This window comes from Macaca nemestrina, chromosome 14 (genome assembly GCF_043159975.1).
Source record: "Macaca nemestrina isolate mMacNem1 chromosome 14, mMacNem.hap1, whole genome shotgun sequence".
Classification (NCBI taxonomy): domain Eukaryota; kingdom Metazoa; phylum Chordata; class Mammalia; order Primates; family Cercopithecidae; genus Macaca; species Macaca nemestrina.
Genome location: NC_092138.1, coordinates 10,524,385 through 10,548,716, shown reverse-complemented (window position 1 = coordinate 10,548,716; position 24,332 = coordinate 10,524,385). Strand labels below are relative to the sequence as shown.

General features: G+C 43.9%; 1 protein-coding gene across 3 annotated transcripts in view; it reads left to right on the top strand.

The window, feature by feature from the left end:
- LOC105498778 (death associated protein kinase 1) overlaps positions 1-24,102 on the top strand; it is a 210,994-nt gene extending 186,892 nt beyond the window's left edge. For all 3 annotated transcript variants that reach the window (XM_011771111.2, XM_011771112.3, XM_011771113.3), the window contains exons 21-27: positions 1,351-1,539; positions 12,147-12,344; positions 14,099-14,237; positions 15,600-15,720; positions 18,481-18,669; positions 21,590-22,818; positions 23,304-24,102. In XM_011771111.2, the coding sequence (XP_011769413.1) occupies positions 1,351-1,539; positions 12,147-12,344; positions 14,099-14,237; positions 15,600-15,720; positions 18,481-18,669; positions 21,590-22,818; positions 23,304-23,337 (2,099 nt within the window). In that variant the 3' untranslated portion in view covers positions 23,338-24,102. The remainder of the gene's footprint in view (positions 1-1,350; positions 1,540-12,146; positions 12,345-14,098; positions 14,238-15,599; positions 15,721-18,480; positions 18,670-21,589; positions 22,819-23,303) is intronic.
- Positions 24,103-24,332: the final 230 nt, after the last annotated feature.

Sequence of the window (24,332 nt, the reverse complement as noted above, 5' to 3'; positions counted from 1 at the left end):
TGTGTGTTTGTGTTTTTAAGAATAAAGCTTGCCCTCCAAGTGCCCTTTCTCCTTTCCCTGTACCTAACTCTGCCCTTAGGATCCACTTTTCTTCTCCTCATCCCCTCCGTTGGATACCCCCATTATCCAGGTCCGAAGTCTTAACTCTTTGGTCTTTAAGTAAGGGATTACCTTGGTGTTTGGATCGTCTGTTTTAAAGTCAGATACCCAGGTGAAATGGTCACTTCTTTAGTGCCTTGCAATGTCTGTTGTATTAATTGTAAACCAACGATACTGCAGTTAAGATCAATGAACCCCTTCTCCAATGCTATTCATTCACCAAGTTCTTACGGAGCACCCTCCGTGGGCCCTGGGTCACAGTCCTGACCAGAAAGGCAGCTTCTGCCTGCACAAGCCTGGTGGGAGAGTTGGGGAGAGGGTCAGGCCAGTGAGTAGCTGAGACAGCGAGGAAGCACAGGCTCTATGCCCAAACACAGGGGATCCAGACTCTGTTGTTCAGCTCCCCTACGACACCCACAAGTTCACCATTGTTTGCGTAGTGTTTCCTTTAAACTGACTCACTTTTTAAAATGTACTGAAATACATTGATTTGAAAATGAAACAGTTAATATCCCTATCACAAATGGGAACCCAGTACCACTGCCATAAGTAAAAAGAAATGCAGTGAACAGCAAACAATGTGAATAAAATCCAGCTCTACGCTGATGCCCACACCCTCTTTATTAAAGGGGAAGATGAGCAGGTGTTGAGGAAATGCTAAAATCGGAAGGCCCCAAGCACAGACTTGCTCCAAGTACAACCGAAAGGCCTTCAAGGGAGTTTCAGAAAGGAGGAGCTCTCACAGTGTGTGATGCAGCGTTATTTAACCATGGCCTGCTACTGTCTGAAATCATTTTCCATTTCACTGCAATAATAATCTCATGTGCAAGAGAGAGAAGTCGCTCAGCGGGAGGTGGAGGCAGACAGAGACTGTGAGTATCAGAGAAGTAGCAGGAAGTGACAAGGGAAGAAACCCGACCTCTGTCCTCCCACCCTCTCCACCGCCTCCCCTTGACTGACCCTAAATCACATGGCAGGCCAGCCTAGAGACGCAGTCCCCAGGACCAGCCACCCAGGCACAAGGCGGGGCAGAAAATGGTTGTGGGGAGGTAGAGCCAGCGGAAAAGCCCACAGCCTGCCTGGGAGCACTGCTGCTCTGCGCGTGTGAGGGCAGACACACTCAGCCTGAAGCCAGAGTTGGGGTGGGGACAGAGGCGTGTTTCCGATAAGGAAACCTCAAGGCCAGCCTAGGAGGGAGACAGGCGCACGCTGCCCCCTGCGAGTACTCATGTGATCCTTTCTGTCCTGCAGTCTCAGTGAGCATCAACAACCTGTACCCAGGCTGCGAGAACGTGAGTGTGAGGAGCCGCAGCATGATGTTCGAGCCGGGCCTTACCAAAGGGATGCTGGAGGTGTTCGTGGCCCCGACCCACCACCCACACTGCTCCACTGATGACCAGTCCACCAAGGCCATCGACATCCAGAATGCCTATTTGAATGGTATGCCCTGCCTGCCCCAAGGGAAGGACCTCAGGTTTCCCTTTGACAGGGCTTCCAGCCAGTCATCCCTAATGGGAGCTTGTCCTGGGCTGTATCTGTCACTTCTAGAAGGAAATCCAACACAGACTGATATTCAGAGTGAGCCAGGATTGAAGCGTGGCTGGCTACCATCCCTAAACAGTAAAACTAAACACCAGGGTATTGTCAGCACCTAGTAAAGCACTTGGCATACAGTAGGTGCTTGATAAATGACTGTTGAGTAAGTTAATAATATTTGTACATATTTATGGGGTACATGTGAAATTTCGTTGCACGTATAGAATATGTATGTAATGATCAAGTCAGATTATATGAGGTATCCCTCACTTGGAGTTTTTATCAATCATTTCTATGTGTTGGGAACATTTCAAGTCCTGTCTTCTAGCTATTTTGAAAAATACAACGCATTGTTAACTATAGTCACCCTATTCTGCTGTTGAACATTAGAACGTATTCCTTCTATCTACTGTACATTTGTACCCATTAACCAACATCTCTTCATTCCCCCTACCCGCCCCGCACACACACACAGCCTTCCCAGTCCCTGGTATCTATCATTCTACCCTCTACCTCCATAAAATCAACTTTTTTAGCTCCCACATGTGAATGAGAACATGCAGTATTTATCTTTCTGTGCCTGGGTTATTTGACTTAACATAATGTCCTCCAGTTCTATCCATGTTGCTGCAAATGACGTAATTTCATTCTGTTTTATGTCCAAGTATAAATAGTATTCTGTTATGTGTATACCACGTTTTCTTTATTCATTTGTTCCTTGATGGACACTTGGGTCAATTCCATATCTTTGCTATTGTGAATAGTGCTGAAGTAAACATGGGTGTGCACTTATCCCTTTGATATACTGATTTCCTTTCCTTTGGAAAAATGCACAGTAGCGGAATTACTAGATCATGTGTTAGCTCAATGTTTAGTCTTTTTGAGAAATCTCTATACTGTTTTCCATAATAACTGTACTAATGTATATTTCTACCAACGATATATAAGAATTCTCTTTGCTCTGCATCATTGCCAGCATCTGCCACTTTTTTTTTTTTTTTTGTCTTTTTCATAATAACCATTCTGATTGGTGTAAGAGGATGTCTCACTGTAGTTTTGATTTGCATTTCTTGGATAATTAGTGATATTGAACATTTTTCTCATTTACCTGTTGGCCGTTTGTATGTCTTCTTTTGAGAAGTTTCTGTTCAGGTTCTTTGCCCATTTTTGTTTTCCTTTCTTTATCAACTTGTATTTTAGATTCAGGGGTCCCTGTGCAGATTTGTTACCTGGCTATACTGCATGATGCTGAGGTTTAGGGTACAAATGATCCCAGCACCCAGGTACTGAGCATAGTACCCAACAGTTTTTCAGCCCTTGCCTCCATCCCTCCCACCCCCTCTAGTAGTCCCCAGTTTCTATTTTTGCCATGTTTACATCCATAAGTACTGAATGTTTAGCACTCCCTTATAAGTGAGACCATGCAGTATTTGGTTTTCTGTTCCTGTGTTAATTCACTTAGGATAATAGCCTCCAGCTCCATTCATGTTGCTGCAAAGGACATGATTTTCTTCTTTTTTATGGCTTCGTAGTATTTCATGATATATATGTACCACATTGTCTTTATCAGTGTGCCATTGATGGGCACCTGGGTTGACTCCACGTCGTTGCTGTTGTGAATAGTGCTGCAATGAACATACGAGTGCGTGTGTCTTTTTGGTGGAACAATTTGTCTCCTTTCGGATATATACCCAGAAAAGGGATTGCTGGGTCAAACGGTAGTTTTCTTTTTTGAAAAATCTCCAAGCTTCTTTCCACAGTGACTGAATTTATTTACATTCCCACAAACAATGTATAAGTGTTCCCTTTTCTTCATGACCTCACCAGCATCTCTTGTTCGTTTTTTTTTGTATTTTTAATAATAGCCATTCTGATTGGTGTGAAATGGTATCTCATTGTGGTTTTGATTTGCATTTCTCTGATGATTAGTGATGTTGAGCTTTTTTTCATATGTCTGTTGGCTATTTGTATGTCTCCTTTTGAAAAGTGTCTGTTCATGTCCTCTGCCCACTTTTTAATGGGGTTATTTGGTTTTTGCTTGTTGAACTCTTTTATAGATTCTAGATCTTAGATTATGCCTTTGTTGGATGCATAGTTGGTGAATATTTTCTCCCATTCTGTAGGTTATCTGCTTACTCTGTTGACAATTTCTTTTACTGTTCAGAAGCTCTTTAGTTAGGTCCTAGCTGTCAATTTTTGTTTTTGTTGGCAATTGTTTTTGAGGACTTAGTCATAAATTCTTTCAAGGTCAGTATCCAAAATGGTGTTTCCTAGATTTTCTTCTAGGATTCTTATAGTTTGAGGTTTTACATTTACAGCTTTAATTCATCTTGAATTAATTTTTTTATATGGTGAAAGGTGGGAATCCAGTTTCATTCTTTTGCATATGGCTTGCCAGCTATCCCAGCGCCATTGATTGAATAGGGAGTCCTTTCCCTATTACTTATTTTTGTCAACTTTGTCACAGATCGGGTGGCTGTAGGTGTGCAGGTTTATTTCCGGGTTCTCTATTCTGTTCCACTGGTCTGTGTGTCTTGTTTTTGTACCAGTACCATGCTGTTTTGGTTACTGTAGACTTTTGCCCACTTTTTGATGGTACTGTTTGTTATTTTACTGTTCAGCTGTTTGAGTTCCTTGTATGTTCCAGATATTAATCCCTTGTCACATAAATAGTTTGCAAAATATTATCTCCCATTCTACAAATTGTCTCTTCACTCTGTTGATTGTTTCCCTTGCTATGCAAAAACTGTTTAGTTTAATACACTCTAAGTTGTCTATTTTTGTTTTTATTACCTGTGCTTTTGAGGTTTTATTTACAATATCTTTGTAGGACCAATGTCCTGAAGCCTGTCTTCTTCTAGTGGTTTTATAATTTAGGACATACATATGAGTCTTTAATCCATCCTGAGTTGATTTTTGTATATGGTGAGAGACAGGGGTCCAGTTGCATTCTTCTGCATATGGATATTCATTTATTTACCCTGGTAAATATTTATTTATTTATTTACCCAGGGTAAATAAATGCACCATTTATTTACAGGGGTGTTCTTTTCCCCAATATGTGTTCTTAGTGCCTCTGTCAAAAGTTATGCATTGTTAGTGCCTCTGTCAAAAGTTATCCAGGCTATGAATACCTGGATTTATTTCTGAGTTTTCTATTCTGTTCCATTGGTCTATGTGTCTGGTTTTATATATCAATACCATGCTGTTTTGGTTATTATAGCCTTGCAGTGTATTTTGAAGTCAAGTAGTGAGATGCCTCTAGCTTTGCTCTTTATGCTCAGGATTGCTTTGGCTATTTGGCCACTATTTTATTTCCGTACAAATTTTCAGGTTGTCTTTTCTATTTCTGTGAAAAATGACATTGGTATTTTGATAAGGATTGCATTGAATCTGTAGATTGCCTTGAGTAGTATGAGCATTGTCACAATGTTGATTCTTCCGATATATGACCACAGCATGTATTTGCATTTTGTTTGTGTCCTCTTCAATGTCTTTCGTCTGTGTTTTGTGCTTTTCCTTGTAGGGGTCTTTCACCTCCTTGGCTGAATTTGTTCCTGGGTATTTTTTTTTTATTGCAGCTATTGTAAATGGAATTGCCCTCTTGATTTCTTTCTCAGCTAGTTCATTATTGATGTATAGAAAGGTTACTGGTTTTTGTAGGTTGATTTTGTATCCTGCAACTTTACCTATTTATTATGAATTTATTTCTCTTATCTAAGAGTTTTTTGGTGGAGTCTTTAGGTTTCTGTAGTTACAAGACCATATCATTTGCAAAGAGGGACAGTTTGAGTTTCTCTTTTCTAGTTTATATGCTTTTTATTTCTTTCCCTTTTCCTGATTGTTCTGGCTAAGAATTCCAGTACTGTGTTGAATAGGAGTGATGTAGGGGGCATCCTTGTCTTATTTCAGGTCTTAAAGGAAAAGCTTTCAGCTTTTCTCTATTCAGTATGATGTCAGCTATGGGTTCGTCATGTATGGCCTTTATTATATTGGGGTATGGGTTCGTCATGTATGGCCTTTATTATGTTGAGATGTGTTCCTTCTGTGCCTAGTTTGTTGACTGCTTTTATCATGAAGAGATGTTGAATTTTGTCAAATGCTTTTTCGACATCTGTTGAGATTATGATATGGCTTTTGTTCTTTCTGTTGATGTGGTATATTTTGTCAATTCATCCTTGCATCCCTGATTATGGTATATCATCTCTTTTGTGTGCTGTTGGATTTGGTTATATTGTTGAGGTTTTTTGCATCTATGTTTATCAGGGATCTTGGCCCGTGTTGTTGTTGTCGTTGTTACATTCTTTTCTGGTTTTGTTATCATGGCAATGCTGGTTTCATGGAATAAATTAAGGAGAATTCCCTCCCCTTCAGTTTTTTGGAATAGATTGAGGAGAATCATTAGTTCTTCTGACATCCAAACCTGGACTTTCCTTTTTGGGGAGGCTTTTTAATACTGATTCAATCTCATTACTCATTATTGGTCTGCTCAAGTTTTCTATTTCTTTCTGATTCAATGTTTGTAAATTATCTGTCTAGGAATTTATCTATTTCCTCTAGATTTTCCAGTTAGCGTATAGTTGTTCATAATAATCTCTGATGATCTTTGGTATTTTTACGGCATCAGTTGTAATAGCTTACTTTTCATTCCTCATTTTGTTCTTTTTGGTCTTCTCTCTTTTTTTTTTTTTTTTTCCTAGGTCAGTCTAGCAAATGGTTTAGCAATTTTGTTCATATTATAAAAAAATTTTTCATTTAATCAGTTCTTTGTATTTTTTTAGTCTCTATTTTGTTTAGTTCTTCTCTGACCTTATTGTTTATTTTCTTCTGCTAAATTGTGGTTGGGCTTGTTCTTGCTTCTCTAGTTCCTTGAGGTGCATCGTTAGATTGTTTATTGGAAAGTTTCTGAGTTTTTGATATAGGTGTTTATTGTTATAAACTTCCTTCTTAGCACTGCTTTTGCTGTAGGTTTTGGTCTTGTGCTTTGATTTTCATTTGTTTTAAGATTTTTTTAAAAATTTCTCCCCTAATTTCTTTCTTGACCCTGTGGTCATTCAGGAGCATGTTGTTTACTTTCCATGTATTTGTACAATTTCCAAAGTTCTTCGTGTTATCAATTTCTAGTTTTACTGCATTGTGGTTTGAGGAGATACTTGATACAGTTTCAATTTTTTAAATATTTGTTGAGACTTTTCGTGTGTCCTGATACATGTTCTGTCCTGGAGAATGTTCTGTGTGCTGATGAGAAGAATGTATATTCTGTAGCTGTTGGATTAAATGTTCTATAAATGTCTATTAGGTCCATTTGGTCTAATATGCAGTTTAAATTCACTGTTTCTTTGTTAATTTTCTGTCTATATAATCTGCCTAATGCTGAAAGTGGGGTGTTGAATTACCTAAATATTGTTGTATTGAAGTCTATCTCTTCCTTATAGATCTAATAATATTTACTGTAAATATCTGGGTGCTCCAGTGATGAATACCTGTATGTGTAGAATTGTTATATCCTCTTGCTGAATTGATCCCTTTTGTATTATATAATGACCTTCTTTGTTTTTGTTTTACTGTTTTTGACTTAAAGTCTGTTTTATCTGCTATAAGTACAGCAACTTTTGCTCACTTTCGGTTTCCATTTTCATGGAATATCTTTTTGTATCCCTTTACTTTCAATCTATACGTATCTTTGTAGATAAAATGGATTTCTTGTCAGCAGCATATAGCTGGTCCATGTTTTGTTAGTCAAACAGCCAGTCTGTATCTTTTAGGTGGAAAATTAGTCCATATACATTCAAGGTTATTATTAATATGTGAGGGTTTATTCCTGTCATTTTATTAATTGATTTTTTGTTGTTTTGTATATTCTTTATTCCTTTCTTTCTCCTTCATTATCATTGTGGTTTGGTGGCTTTCTGTAGTTGTAATATTTGAGTCCTTTCTCTTCCTTAATATGTTTGCTCTACCAGTGGATATATGCTTTCATGTGTTTTCATGATGGAAGAATTGTCCTTTCACTTCCAGGTGTAGAACTCCCTTAAGCATTGTTTGTGGATTTGATCTAGTGGTGATCAATTCCTCCAGCTTTTCTTGTTTGGGGAAGACTTTATTTGTCCTTCACTTATGAAGCATAACTTTGCTGAGTGTAGTATCCTTGGCTTACAATTTTCGTCTTTCTGCTCTTTGAGTATAGCATTTCATTCTTTCCTGGCCAGTAGAATTTCTGCTGAGAAATCTGCTGTGAGTCTGATGGGCGTTCCCTTGTAAGTGACTAGATTTTTTTTTTTTTTTCTGTTTTCAGACTTCCCTTTGTCTTTGACTTTTGACAATTGGACTATAATGTGCCATGGAGAAGACCTTTTTTCAATTGTATCTATTTGGAGATCTCCCCAGCTTCCTGCATCTGGATTTCCAAATCTCTTGCCAAACCTGGAAAGTTTTTAACAGTTATTTTAATAAATAGATTTTTTACCTCCTTCAGTTTCTCTTTACCTTTGGGACACCAAAAATTTGAATATTTGATTGCTTTATGGTGTCCCATATGTCACGAGAGCTTTGTTTTTTTTTTATTTTTATTTTTTTAATGTTGTCTGATTGGATTATTATAAAAGACCTGTCTTCAATTTCTGAAATTTTTTCTTCTGCTTGATCTAGTCTATTGTTGTAGCTTTTGAATAAATTTTCTATTTTATTCAAGAAGTTCTTCAATTCTAGAATTTCTATTTTGATTCTTTGGTAAACTTCTCATTAATATTCTGAGTTGTTTTTCTGACTTCTTCATGTTGTTTTTGTGGATTCTCTTGTACCTCACTGAACTTGTTTAATGTCATGATTTTGAACACTTTTTTTAGATTGCATAGGTTTATTTTTCATTACAATCTGTTGCTGGAGAGTTATTATGCTCTTTTGGAGGTATAATATTTCCTTGCTTTTTCATGTTTCTTGTGTCCTTACATTGATATCTGTGCATCTGGTATAACAGTCACTTCTTTGAACTTTTTGAACTTGCTTTCATAGGGGAGGGCATTTTCCTGAAGATGTGTCTATGGTGTTGGTTGAGTAGGTCACTTTGGCTTTGATTCTGGGTGCATGCAGCAGCATAGTGGCCATATGATTTTTTTTTTTCAGCTGTAAATAGCTCCAGTGGTGTCTCATTTTCTCAGTGGCTTAGGGTATGGTTGTTAGTAGAGGCTGTGGTACAGTTTTTCTGGAGATGGGGATACCATGTAGGCCAGTCCTCAGAACCTCGTGGTGGCAGTGGTGGGCTGAGCATGCCTGTCCTTGGGCCCCAAGGTGGTATATGCTGGCACTGATACTAGTGGGTCCAGGTAGGTTGATTCTTGGGCCTCCAGGCAGCTTGCTCAAGCGCTGGTAGTAGCAGTGGGCCAGGTAGTGGGCCAGGTGGGTAGCAGTGGGCTGGGAGTAGCAGTGGGCCAGGTGGGTAGTCAGGTTCTCAGTTCCCTGGGCAGCAGGAGTGGTGTGAGTGATGGCAGTAGTCATAGTGAGACAACCCTCTGACTCACAAGCAGTCTGTGCTGATGTTGGCAGTGGCTGCAATGGGCCAGGCAGGCCAGTACCTAGCCCTGCAGGTGGCACATACAGGTGGGTTCCAGCTGTGATGATAGTGGTAGGTTGGCTGGGCGTGACCTCAGGCCACTGAGAGGAGTGCTCAGGTGCCAGGGGTGGTGGACTGGGCTGGGTCATTCCCAGACCCCCAGACAGCATACTCCGGCTCTTAGGGGATCGTGGAGTCCAGCTCAGCAGGCCTGTCCTCGGGTCCGCTGGTGGTGCATGTGATCCCCACCCCTGGCCAAATGCTTGAGTCAGGGCGGCAGTGGCTGCACTGTGACTCTGCTACTGGGAAGAGTGGTCCTGCTTTCGGTGTCAGCAGCCATATGCAGCCAGCTGGGGAGGGTGTGCTTTGCACATACTTCAGACCCGGTGGACACAGCAGCAGCGGCTGCAGACGGGATTCCGCCCTTAGGACACATGAAAATGCACAGCCACTACTCTGCTGGGGATAGCGGGGTCTCCGTCAATGGCTCATGCCTAGACCTTGGTGGCAGCTGCCAGCCAAGGTGGTGGCTGCAGACAGAAATGTCAGTGGGACTCTAGGGATGGGGCGATGCCAAGGCCATTGGACTACAGAGCAGGATGCCGTCTAGGGGTGTTTGGAACATACAAATGGTGCCGCAGTGTAGCTGCTTAGGACTCAGAGAGTGCGTGGGAGCCAGCCTGAGCACCCTCTCTGGAGCAGTGCTGTTATGCGGTCTCCAGGCAGCTCCCTTGGCTCATCTCCAGGCCCATGGGGGTGGAGGGTCCCCCTGTACCGGGGGCAAAAATTGCGGGAGTTCATGGTCTGTGTGCATTTTGCTTTTTTTTTTTTTTTTTTTAAATTGAGATGGAGTCTCGCTCTGTCACCCAGGCTGGAGTGTGGTGGTGCAATCTCGGCTCACTGCAAGCTCTGCTTCCCTGGTTCACGCCATTCTTCTGCCTCAGCCTCCCGAGTAGCTGGGACTACAGGTGCCCACCACCACGCCCGGCTAATTTTTTTGTATATTTAGTAGAGACAGGGCTTCACCATGTGAGCCAGGATGGTCTCGATCTCCTGACCTCGTGATCTGCCTGCTTCGGCCTCCCAAAGTGCTGGGATTACAGGCGTGAGCCACTGCACCCGGCGCATTTTGCTCTCTTAAAAGTAGAACTTTCTCCAAGCTCCCCAGACAGAACTGGCTGTGGCAGCACAGAGAGAAGAGAAGCTTGTCTTGGGACCCAGGCCCTGCTCCCATCTGCTCTCTCACTGCCACAACCTACATCAGGACCCCACACTCCAAGAGCCAATTTCTGGGTACCAGAACTTTCCACGCTTGGCCTAAGCAGCCAGCTTTGGAGGGTGGTCCCTCCTCCTTCACTACAAGACTGAGAAAAACCCTTTAGACTCCGACTGCGTCTTGACTGCAGGATTTTGGGTACAGAGTAAGCACTGAGGGGTAAACTAGGTAAAGAGAGCCTTCAAATCCTGTGGGGGAAGTGGTCCTGCCAGGCCCCAGAGGCCAGTGATGGGCGGCCACAGTCCTGGCAGGATGTGGCAGTGTAGAGGGGGGCATCTCAGGTTCATTGGAGGTTCTAGGCATCCTGGGAGCTGGCTCACCTGGCCAAGTCAGTCCCTGTTTTCACACCTGAGCATGCTTCTTGCTTCTGAGCAGCCTGGATAGGGCCCTCACTTACCTGGCCAAGTCAGTCTCTGTTGAGCCAAATTCAGGTGACTTTTCATAGTCACTGTTACAGTCAATATCCTATACCCTGGCATGTTCCCAAATTCATGTATACTTATTCAGGACACAAAGTCTTTTCACCCACCTTCTCTCATTTAATCCTCTGTGGGACTTTGTGAGTTTGGGAATCATGAACCTAAAGTGGGCAGTTTGTCCCTGGCTCCTTCCTTGTCAGGAGTAAATTCTGCAAGTAAAGGTGGAGTGTCTGTATTAAGGATATATGAGGCTACAACTGTGTCGTTATGGATGTGGTGTTCACACTTCTGCATAATATGACTTGGTGGATCTTTGTTTTTTCCCCAGGTGATTCTCTCTTTTTTTTAATATACCAATATTTGAGGGGGAGTAATACAAAATATATATGTATACACACACACACACTCTCTTCCATGTAAGCACCCAGGTATGCACATATATGTGTACATGCATGTTATGTGTGTGTGCGTGTGTAACACTCCAGGGTGTTAGAAGTAGTCATGGGATGGATAGATAGATAGATAGATAGATAGATAGATAGATAGATAGATAGATACACAAATAATAATGAAGGTACTTAGGGAAAGAGTTAAGCAGGTATAGACATAAGTAGAGAAACAGACATGGATATACATGCTATAGATATGTAAGCGTGACGCAAGTCAATCTGGACTTCAGTAGATGTGTGTCTTAGTTCATTTTGTGTTGCTGTAACAGAATACTCAAGACAGGGTAATTGATAAGAAAAGAGGTTCATTTAGCTCGTGGCTCTGCAGACTGGGAAGTTCAAGCGGCATGGCACCAGCATCTGCTTCGCTTCTGGTGAGAGCTTTCGAGCTGGGTCTAAACGTAGCAGAAGGTCAAAGGGGAAGTCAACACATGGGAAGGGACAGAAACCTGCTTTACATCAACCCACATTCTCAGGACCTAATCTATTCCCACAAGAGTTAATCCATTCTCACGAGAGCAAGACCACACTCACTCACTCTCACCGGCACCAAGCCATTTGGGAGGGATTTGCCCTTAGGACCCAAACACGTCCCACCAGGCGTCACCTCCCTCATCACCTCACTGAGCATCAGTGATTTCAGCGTGAGTTTTAGTGGGGAAAAACCATGCCCAAGTCATAACAAGATGTATACACATACAGAATAATGCCATAAGTATCACTATGCCTACTTCGAATCCTTGGAATGCTAAGAGAAATTATGATTGAAATTTAGTTAGTGATGTTTCACGATTGTTATCATTTTTCTTTTTCTGTAGGAGTTGGCGATTTCAGCGTGTGGGAGTTCTCTGGAAATCCTGTGTATTTCTGCTGTTACGACTATTTTGCTGCAAATGATCCCACATCAATCCATGTTGTTGTCTTTAGTCTAGAAGAGCCCTATGAGATCCAGCTGAACCAAGTGATTTTCTGGCTCAGTTTCCTGAAGTCCCTTGTCCCAGTTGAAGAACCCATAGGTGAGCTAAGTCCCTGCGGGCCAGTGATGTCCCAGCTGTGGTTGGCCAGGAATCACCTCCTCCTTCCAGGCTCCTGCTCTGCTCCTGCCACTGCTGCTGCTGCCCTTGCACCAGGCCATGAGCAGATCCCACTGTTTGCGGCTAACAGCTGAGCCACCTTCCTTTCTCCTTGCTGCTAGGAGACGTCCACTCTGAGAAGATTCCTGGGGCTCTGGTGTTCGTGGTGTTGTGCAGGGAGTTTTCATTTCACAATTGCATATTCCCGCCTCAAAGGCCAATTTCTGAACAATCCTTTGAAAGGCATTTCTCACTTTCTTTCTACACTTGAGAGCCACGGCCATTGTATGTTGGGTGCAAAATGGAATTCCTGCTTGGATAGCTACTGCACCTTTACCTAAAGGGTACAGAATTAGTCTGCAGAATGAGCTCTTCTTCATCCTGTAATTCCACTAAGAAATGAAGAAAGGGCCGGGCGCGGTGGCTCACGCCTGTAATCCCAGCACTTTGGGAGGCCGAGGCGGGCGGATCACAAGGTCAGGAGATCGAGACCATGGTGAAACCCCGTCTCTACTAAAAATAGAAAAAATTAGCCGGGCACAGTGGCGGGCGCCTGTAGTCCCAGCTAATCGGGAGGCTGAGGCCGGAGAATGGCGTGAACCCGGGAGTCGGAGCTTGCAGTGAGCCGAGATTGTGCCACTGCACTCTAGCCTGGGCGACAGAGCGAGACTCCGTCTCAAAAAAAAAAAAAAAAAAAAAAAAGAAATGAAGAAAGAGGCCGGGTGCAGTGGTTCACGCCTGTAATCCTAGCACTATGGGAAGCCGAGGGGGGTGGATGGCTTGAGCTCAGGAGTTCAAGATCAGCCTGGCCAACATGGCAAAACCTCATCTCTACAAAACATACAAAAACTTAGCCAGGTGTGGTGGCGTGTGCCTGTAGTCCCAGCTACTTGGGGGACTGAGGCAGGAGGATTGCTTGAACCTGGGAGGTTGAGGCTACAGTGAGCCGAGATCGTGCCTCTGCACTTAGACTGGGTGACACAGTGAGACCCTGTCTCAAAAAAAAAAAAAAAAGAGAGAGAAATGAAGAAAGGGAACATGTTGACGAAACGTGTTAACTTTATTCCCAGAGGAGAGGATAACATGAAGTAAACTTCTTTTGGTCTTTGCCCACAAGAGAAGCAGCCTTCCCTGGTGAAATGCCACACTCAGCAGTCAATTTTTTTTTCCAGAAAAGCATTTAATAATACAAGGAATTGGGCTTAATGCCTCTCTGGGTACTGCCAGTTTTGCCTCTTTCTTTCTCCTTTTTTTCATTTGTTTTAAACACTCCCCTAAGTGAGAGGCTGTTTGTGTGACTTGCAGGTTTGTATCTCTCACCCGTCTCTGTGGTGTTGCTGCACTCTGAGGTCTCTCTTTGGTCTTGTAAATGGCATCCCCCTTGTCAGAGGTTAAATTTTCCCTCTCCTTGTAAGTAGGGGCTATTTGGAGACTGAAAAACTGTCTTTGTCATTCTGGTCCACTTTGAGCAACCTTCCTTGTGGCCTAGGAGATGGGCTCATCCTGTCGTTGGCCAGGCTGGGGCCTTCTAGGGTCACAGTGCGCAGCGGGCATGGGGACTTCATGTCTGTGGCAGGTTGCCCTTGTACCTGGAGAGTCGGCCTGGGCACGAGGCCAACACACCCCCCTCACCTGGGCAGGAGAGGCGGCCAGGTAGGAGGACCCACGCCCTGAAGCAGTTCCCTCTCTGTCCCCAGCCTTCGGTGGCAAGCTGAAGAACCCACTCCAAGTTGTCCTGGTGGCCACCCATGCTGACATCATGAATGTTCCTCGACCAGCTGGAGGCGAGTTTGGATATGACAAAGACACATCGTTGCTGAAAGAGATTAGGAACAGGTGAGGGGCAGCCATTTAGTCTCCAGCTCATGGATAGCCTCCTCTCCCTGAGAACTGAAGCAGAGGTGTGAAAAGTACAGAGGAAGCCTCATGAACCAGAGAAAGGTTTTAAAGGTCGTTCTTTCTTGGTCGACTCTTTTCTTGTACAGGTTGTGTATCCCTTATTGGAAATGATTGGCTTTGGAAGTGTTTCTGATTTCCTATTTGTTTGGATTTTAATATATTTACGTATACATAGTGGTTGAACATCCTAATTCAAAAATTCTAAATCTGAAATGCTCTAATAACCATTTCTTTTGCATGTCTTGTCTTTGCCCAAAAAGTTTTTGGATTTTGGAACATTTCAGATTTCTGGATTAGGGATGCACAACCATTATTTTTCATGTTTATTAAAACAATGAATCCACATAATAAATCAAATGCCAATGAAGAACACATGATGAAAGGCAGCCGTCTTTCCCCTTCTTCCTACCTCCCAGCAACACTGCCCGGAGGTGACTTCTTTTAGCTCTTTAGATTTCAGTACGCAGTATTCAGTGTTCAGAAACACTCATCAGTGTAGCTTACAGTATAACTTGCAACCTACTAGTGAGTCTTAAAATTCATTTAGGAAGTCATGGCCAATTCTTTTTAAAATGGGATGAATGCAATGGGATAGGATAGGATAGGGCAGGACAGGACAGGACAGGATAGGATAGGATAGGATAGGGTAGGATAGATCAGAGTACTTTTCAAGTCAAGTATTATTTTGTAAGACGTTTGTTTCACTGATGAGTATGGGTATGTATAGGATTATGATGCAAAATATGTTTTTACTTAGAGTCTATCGAAAAAGTTTGAACCTGCAGCTTTATATAATATACTAGTATCTCTGATCTTGCATTATCAACTTGAGACACTTATCTATTGTCTTGAGACACTATATCTGTTGTCAGATATAAAAATGGGGCTTCTATTAATATTTTTAGGTCAGTGTTGTAGCTTTTGCATTCACACCTCTATTCTTAGTCCCTCCACTTTCCACAGTATCTCTTGTCCTCACTTGTAAGGTGCGAGCATTAGGCCTCACCTTTCCTGCCTCGGGAGAAGCTGACATCTTTCCATGCTGTGTTCCTGCTGCTTCGTGCAAACCTGAAGTTGCCGCTCCTGTGACTCTGAGTGTATGCCAGTTTCCCCACGTCTCTGCACCCACTGTGACGAGGCAGAGCCCACCAACAGCAGGGATGGGGAGGGGCCTTTGCAAGGACACCAGGACTTTCCTTGCCTCCTACCAGGCTCTTGAGCCAGTAGGAGCCTGGCCCCTCCATAGAAAGGCCTGGGGAGATTGAGTCACTGCTGAGGAGGCTGCTGCTCTTCCCTTAGGTTTGGAAATGATCTTCACATTTCAAATAAGCTGTTTGTTCTGGATGCTGGGGCGTCTGGGTCAAAGGACATGAAGGTGCTTCGAAATCATCTGCAAGAAATACGAAGCCAGATTGTTTCGGTAAGTACACCCTAGAGAGGGCCTGGACCCCTTTGTACTTCCTGGTTTGCCTTCAGTTTCAGGGAACTGTTTCATAGTAGGACCCAGTAAGAGGTGTCTGCCTGGACATGTTTTCATTCTAGTGCTCTGGGAAAAGAAAGGAAGACTAGAGAAACAAGGAGACGATGGGAGATAAAAGGTTATTATGGGCAAAGGTGGACCACTTCAATTTTATGAAATTCTTACCAATTTATTGGTTTCTTTAAAAACACTTATTTTATTTTTTCAGAGACAGGATCTCACACTGTCATCCAGGCTGGAGTACAGTGGTGTGATCATAGCTCACTGTAGCCTTGAACTCCAGGGCTCAAGCAATCAGCCTGCCTCAGCCTCCCAAGTATCTAGAACTATAGGCACGCACCACCACGTCTGGCTAATTTTTTTGATTTTTGGTAGAGACAGGGTCTCACTGTGTTGCCCAGGCTGGTCTCAAACTCCTAGGCTTAGGTGTAAGCCACCATGTCTGGCCAATTAAACAAAAAAAAAAATTTCAAAAGTGACTTATTGTGGAATATTTTAAAAATTCAGAAAAGTAGAAAAACAGTCACAAACTTTTTTGAAAGACAGAAAAGAATAAATGAACAAAGGGAACGAGACTGCATTCTTGGGTTGTAAGATATGACTGAATATTTTATTTTCCCCTAGTTATATAAATGTAATACAATTTCAGTTAGCATCTGAATGGGTTGAGGGGATTGGGATTTTTATCTTAAAATTTCCATGGAAAAATTAATTGAACATATTATAAAGCCCCTGATAATCAATACAGCTAAATAGGAGGAAAAGCTTAGAGAGTGTAGAAGTAAATCATAATATCTTTAGAAATGTAATGGAAAATAAATATGTTATTTGAATTTAATGGGGTAAAGATTATTTAATAAATGAACCTGGCACAACTGGCTATTTGTCCGGAAGGAAATAAAGTTGGATTCCTACACCCTACAAAGTCTAAAAATAAATGGATTAAAACTTTTAAATGTAAAAACATAAAACAATAAATATCTTGAATAGAAATTGTGGAGAGTGTATTTTCAAAATAACTAGGGACTGAGGAAACCTGTTAAACCAAGATCTAAAACCCTAGAAATTTTAAAAGAAAATACATCTATTTGAAAATCTAAAAATTTTTTAAATTTTTTTCTGGCAAACAAGTAAACAAAGCTGAAAGGTGAAATAGGCTTGGAAAAAGCCTTCTCAATGCATTGGACAGATAAAGGATCACATCATAATGCTCAAAAAGCTCTCCAGAATTGGTAAGAAAGGGGCAGGCATCCCAGTGGAGAAGTGGTGGCATTCACTCTGGACTCTTCCTGCTGCCCAGGCCTGAGGACAAATGTGGGCAGATGCCTGTCTCTCTCTCTTACCTTTAAAGCTGCCTCTGGGTGTATCTCTCTCTCTCTTTTTTTTTTTTTTTTTTTTTTAACTGCTTTGCTAATAGGAAAATGCTGTGCTTTCCACACCAGATTCGTGTTCCAGACATGCTTGCAGAATTCTCGGGAAACCCTTTCCTGTCTCCAGTAAACCCTGCCCTTCACACCAGATATCCTCTTTGGGGCATCCCCATTGTGGCATCATCAGAAGATAGGGGGTAGTCTGGTGAGGCCTGGGAGGAATCTGTCACAGAAACCGGGGCGGTGATCTGGGAACTAACAGTGATCTGTGAGGCCCCAGCGCTTCCCCACCAGGTCTGGATTGGGGCTGCATTCCTGAGGCAGGAGGGAATCCCTGGAGATTTTTGAGCTGGGCGCTGGCATGATCTGCTGCATCTCAGACAATCCCCCCGCCCAACCCCTAAACTCCTGAGCTCAGGCAGGTGGAGCCCACCATGTCAACTGCACTCACCCCTGAGAATTTTGTTTTTGAATGCAGAGTGGAATTTAGCTGACATGAAAGAATTTGAGAGGGGAGTGTGGAATTAACGGCACAGTGTAGCCTGTGGCTTGTGTGGTTTCTAATTCAGAGGTATGTGGATTGCATGAGTCTGTAACACAGGCTGATTTACTTAGCCAAGTTAAAAGGTTAAAAATCCACTTCAGCCTGTATACCAAGAATGGGTCTAATTGGAAACACTGTTTCAGCAACAGTCCCCATGAATGCCTAATTTACTGGTAAACACTCACTCTAATATTGATGATGATACTCATTCTCTTTTCCTCTGTTCATAAAATGATCATTGCCTGAGTGAAACAGTCACAAGAGGGAGAGAGAGCAAGGGAAGAAAGGCGGGAGGGAGGAAGAAATGAGGGAGTGAAACATTAGGAGTTGGTGAACATTAGTTGATTGAGTGACTGAGTCCACAGTTCCAAAACATTCCTGGAAGACTCAAAATCTATTTAACATGAACCAAAGAGCCTTTATAAAACTTTATATTTGCGCAATAGATTAGGCTTCAAGGCGAGTCTAAAAAACAACTGCCCCAGCACTCAACCCAAAAGGCACTAACTAGCTGGACGCAGTGGTGTGTACCTGTAGTCAGAGCTACTCAGGAGACGGAGACAAGAGGATTACTTGAGCCCAAGGGTTTGAGACCAACCTGGGCAATGGCGAGATCCAGTCTAAAAAAAGAAAAAAAACATAAACAACGACAAAAACAAACCTACTCATTCATCAGATCAAATCATATGCAAGGCGCCTGAATGAAAGGCGTCCTTTCCACTGTGGCTCTGCTCGGAGCACCCACAGCTGCAGGTGAGTTGACCTGTCCCGCCGTGCCCCTTCTAGGTCTGCCCTCCCATGACTCACCTGTGTGAGAAAATCATCTCCACGCTGCCTTCCTGGAGGAAGCTCAATGGACCCAACCAGCTGATGTCGCTGCAGCAGTTTGTGTACGACGTGCAGGACCAGCTGAACCCTCTGGCCAGCGAGGAGGACCTCAGGCATATTGCTCAGCAGCTCCATAGCACAGGCGAGGTGAGGCCCTGGGAGCCCAGGCAGGGGGCCATGAGAGGTACCAGGGACTCAGCCTGCCCCAAATTCCAGCTCTTGGAGGTGGTGTGAGCCTGGGGAAGCAGTGTGGAAATGGCCCAGCTACCTACAATATTTCCAGACGTGTGACAAACAGCCTCAAATGATGCTCTGAACTGCAGTTCTCGGCTCACCCTAGGAGCTGTCATTTTGTCTTGTGTTTTGCTTTTGTTTCCAGTGTTTTGCTTTTGTTTCCAGAGTCTGTTCGTTTGGGAGTGCAGTGCCCGCTGCCCTGGGTGACTGGGTCTCTCTTCACTCCCCCTGGGCACTGGGAGCTTAACCTGCTACTCCTGGCAGCCTTCAGGATGGCTGCTTTCTATCAGCATGGAGTTACCAGCTCCACACAGATCTCCTGGGCGCAAAAACAGTTGAGGAAGGCAGTAAGGTATCCTTGTGGAGACGATGTCTGGAGCCACAAAGACAGAGAACTCTAGTGCACAGATACACAGCGTAATCACAATTAGAGATGCACATTAAAAAACTCTAGCAGGCAATGAATGCCCTGCAGAAATGATTGAGAATGGGAGGCTTTGCTCTGGTTCTGTGACATTCAGCACCGGGGCGTGGTTTGGAAACCCAGTTCTAATGGCATCATGTGCCTGTCCCCAGAAAGGGTGCAATGCCTTCACGTTTCTCCACAATGTGAAATCGGGAGCCTGCATGAACTAGTGTGGGCCAAGAAGAACAGTTCTGAATATTGCAACTAAAAGCAGCTCTGAGATTATTAAAAGCCAGGTGCTTACCTCCCCAGTCTCAGGTGCCAGGTCTGGCCCTATAGCCAGTTTGTATGAGTCATGTTTTCTTGAAACTAAACCTGAATCCACAAGCCAGTGACCTTGAAAACTGGAGCCACCTGGCAGTAATTTCATCAGCCTTTAAACTCCTAAACAGCCAGTGAATCTGCCAACAACACCTCCAGGAATACTTTAAAGTGATTGAATCCAAGGAAGAACACAGGTGAAGGACCGCGTCTTAGATGAAAAGATACTGCTGGATATAAAAAAAATGTGTCAACTCTAATACTAAACTCCTTTGGCCCAGGAGTCCCTTGCTTTCTAGTACTAGACCAGCAACTTTCTAGATCATAGCATATAGTCTCCTTTATTTGTCATTACATCCCTGCTTGCCCTTGAGACTTGAGTAAATAAATGAAGATGTAAAGAAGGAGGGACATTAAGCAGCAGGAACTACATTGTGTGGCCTGACATTGATTGGCCCGGGGCCTCCCCCAGACCTGCCTTCCATATCTAATCTGCAGATCTTCAGAACTCCCCAGTGGCCCTTCTGACTCTGTTTTCTGGGCCAGGGTCCCACACTGCATTTAGCTGACTGTCTTGGCTCTCTGCTCTCCTCCTCTATGGGACATGGTTGTCTTTCCTGAGCCTGAGGCGATGAGCAGTGTTTAGGAGCAAACTGCAAATGGTATTCCAGCCAATGCTGTATCAGGAACTAGATGGATACTGACTCTGCCCTCCAGGAATTTTCAACCTAGGTTCAATTCTGAATAGACTTGTAGACAGGGGGCATCTTTCAGGCTGAAGCCAGACTGTGGGCAAGAAAGTACCGTGTGGTCACTGGTGCAGTCGGAGCCTCCAAGTGAGGGAGTCCCGTGCGACGGCCACTCTCCAAGAGAGGAAGCAGAACTGTTCATAAAGGGAAAGTTCCTTCTGGTTTTTGTCACTTCTTTTTCCTTTTTTATTTTTTTAAGAAATAAACACAACCCAAAAGCTGAAGTCCCCTTGGGCCATCATCTCTGGTCTCATTCCTCTCTCCCCTTCTCTGAGGCCAACTATGGCAGCATATCCTTCCAGGCCTTCTCTATGTGTGTGTTAAACATTCACATAATGGTATAATAATACAATGTTCTCTTTTTTGAAACTTTTCAAGCCTTTGGAGAAGTTGCAAGGATAGTACCATGAACTCTCATGCACGTTACATTTGTTTATTTTTTAATTAATTAATTTTTTTTTTTTTGGAGATAGAGTCTCACTCTGTTGCCCAGGCTGGAGTACAGTGGCAAAATCTCGGCTCACTGCAGCCTCCGTCTCCTGGGTTCAAGTGATTCTCCTGCCTCAGCCTCCCGAGTAGCTGTGATTACGGATATGAGCCACCACGCCCAGATAAGTTTTGTATTTTTAGAAGAGACGGGGTTTTACCATGTTGGCCAGGCTGGTCTCAAACTCCTGACCTCAAGTGATCCAGCTGCCTCGGCCTCCCAAAGTGCTGTGATTACAGGCATGAGTCATGGTACCCAGCCTACTACATTTAAGCCAATCAATTGGTGACATTTTGCTACATTTGCTCGATTCCTTTCCTTTCTATTTATTTTCTTATTTATATTGCAGACATGATACATTTCTTCCCTAAATAATTTAGCCTATATCTCCTAAGGAGAAGGATATTTTCCCACACAACCCAATATAATTGATGATTCCAGAAACACAACATTAATATAGTACTATGATTGAATATATATCATCCTCATACAAGGGTTTGCCACTGGTCCCAATAATTTCTTTTAAAGGTATTTTTATTTATGTACTTATTTTGGGATTCAGAATCCAGTCTAAAATCACTCATTGCATTTGGTTGCTGTCTGCTTTTTTTTTTTTCTTTCATTTCACTGGCCTTTTTGAAGACTCCAGGGGAGTTGTTTTTCAGAATCTCTATTCTGACATTTTCAAGCTGCTTTTCTCCACTCGGTGTTTGGTTTTTGAGATGCATCCATGTGGAGTGGCCTCGGGTCACTCCTTAGAGCATCTGCTCAGCCTCTATTGCCGGGCTCAGGCCCTTTTGTGCTCTACCTGGCTGGTGCACCTGGCCAGGGCTCTGCCCCTAAGCGTGACTTTCTGTTGTCTCCCCGCAGATCAACATCATGCAAAGTGAAACAGTTCAGGACGTGCTGCTCCTGGACCCCCGCTGGCTCTGCACAAACGTCCTGGGGAAGTTGCTGTCCGTGGAGACCCCGCGGGCGCTGCACCATTACCGGGGCCGTTACACCGTGGAGGACATCCAGCGCCTGGTGCCTGACAGCGACGTGGAGGAGCTGCTGCAGATCCTCGATGCCATGGACATCTGCGCCCGGGACCTGAGCAGCGGGACCATGGTGGACGTCCCAGCCCTGATCAAGACAGACAGCCTGCACCGCTCCTGGGCCGATGAGGAGGACGAGGTGATGGTGTATGGCGGCGTGCGCATCGTGCCAGTGGAGCACCTCACCCCCTTCCCATGTGGCATCTTTCACAAGGTCCAGGTGAACCTGTGCCGGTGGATCCACCAGCAAAGCACGGAGGGCGATGCGGACATCCGCCTGTGGGTGAATGGCTGCAAGCTGGCTAACCGTGGGGCCGAGCTGCTGGTGCTGCTGGTCAACCACGGCCAGGGCATTGAGGTCCAGGTCCGCGGCCTGGAGACAGAGAAGATCAAGTGCTGCCTGCTGCTGGACTCGGTGTGCAGCACCATTGAGAACGTCATGGCCACCACGCTGCCGGGACTCCTGACTGTGAAGCATTACCTGAGCCCCCAGCAGCTGCGGGAGCACCACGAGCCTGTCATGATCTACCAGCCACGGGACTTCTTCCGGGCACAGACTCTGAAGGAAACCTCACTGACCAACACCATGGGGGGATACAAGGAAAGCTTCAGCAGCATCATGTGCTTCGGGTGTCACGATGTCTACTCGCAGGCCAGCCTCGGCATGGACATCCACGCGTCAGACCTGAACCTCCTCACTCGGAGGAAACTGAGTCGCCTGCTGGACCCGCCTGACCCCCTGGGGAAGGACTGGTGCCTTCTCGCCATGAACTTAGGCCTCCCTGACCTCGTGGCAAAGTACAACACCAATAACGGGGCGCCCAAGGATTTCCTCCCCAGCCCCCTCCACGCCCTGCTGCGGGAGTGGACCTCCTACCCTGAGAGCACGGTGGGCACCCTCATGTCCAAACTGAGGGAGCTGGGTCGCCGGGATGCTGCAGACTTTTTGCTGAAGGCATCTTCTGTGTTCAAAATCAACCTGGATGGCAATGGCCAGGAGGCCTATGCCTCGAGCTGCAACAGCGGCACCTCTTACAATTCCATTAGCTCTGTTGTGTCCCGGTGAGGACAGCCTCTGGCTTGGGCAGGGTCTGTTTGGACTGCAGAAGCAAGGGGGTGGTGTAGCCCATCCTTTCCTTTGGAGATGCTGAGGGTGTTTCTTCCTGTGCCCATAGCCAGGGGGATGCCACTCCTCCCTCCGGCTTGACCAGAGAAAGCCTGTTTCTCTGCCGCTACCTCCCTCCCCCTCTCATTCCATTGTCTGTGGATGGTCATTGTAGTTTCAGAGCAGAGCAAATCTTTTACTTTGGCCACTCAAAAAGCTAGTGTACCTCCTCTCAGTGTTTCGGACTCCATCTCTCATCCTCCAGTACCTTGCTTCTTACTGATAATTTTGCTGGAATTCCTAACTTTTCAGTGACTTTTTTTAAACTACTATATTGATTGTCCTTTAAAAAAGAAAAGTGCATATTTATCCAAAATGTGTATTTCTTATACGCTTTTCTTTGTTACACCATTTCCTCAGCTTATCTCTTTTATATTTGTAGGAGAAACTCCCATGTATGGAATCCCACTGTATGACTTACAAACAGACAATATGTGAGTGCCTTTTGCAGAAGAGGGTGTGTTTGAAATCATCAGAGTCAGCCAGGAGCTGTCACCAAGGAAACGCTACCTCTCTGTCCCTTGCTGTATGCTAATCATCGCCAGAGGTGCTTCACCCTGAGTTTTGTTTTGTGTTTGTTTTCTGACAGTTTCTGTGTTTTGTTTGGCAAGGAAAGAGGAGAAAGGAATCCTCCTCCAGGGTGATTTCATGATCAGTGTTGTTGCTCTCGGAAGACATTTTTCAGTTTGCTTTTGTTCCAATGTCGATGTGAATGTCCACATGAAACCTACAAACTGTCACGCTTCCTCATTCCCTCTCATCTCAGGTAGAAGGTTGACACGGTTGTAGGGTTACAGAGACCTATGTAAGAATTCAGAAGACCCCTGACTCATCATTTGTGGGTGGCAGTCCCTTGTAATTGGTGCATAGCAGATGGTTTCCACATTTAGATCCTGGTTTGATAACTTCCTGTACTTGAAGTCTAAAAGCAGAAAATAAAGGAAGCAAGTTTTCTTCCATGATTTTAAATTGTGATCGAGTTTTAAATTGATATGAGGGAACATGTCCTAATTCTTCTGTCCTGAGAAGCATGTAATGTTAATGTTATATCATATGTATATATATATATGCACTATGTATATACATATATATTAATACTGGTATTTTTACTTAATCTACAAAATGTCGTTAAAAAGTTGTTTGTTTTTTCTTTTTTTATAAATAAACTGTTGCTCGTTGCATTCGTTTTGTTGATCTTTAATTCAAAAGGATTTCTTTTTATTTGTTGTGTTTTTACTGTTGTCATCCCACATAGCAGGACAACCCAGGCCAAAACCTACAAAATCATTACACCCAAACTCTCAGGGTTTTTTAGATGCTGATTATTACTAAAATTAGGAATGGTGTGGGAAAGTGAAAAGAGCCCAGATAATTTTCACATTTCTTCCCATTGTAAATAAAACAGGCCCCT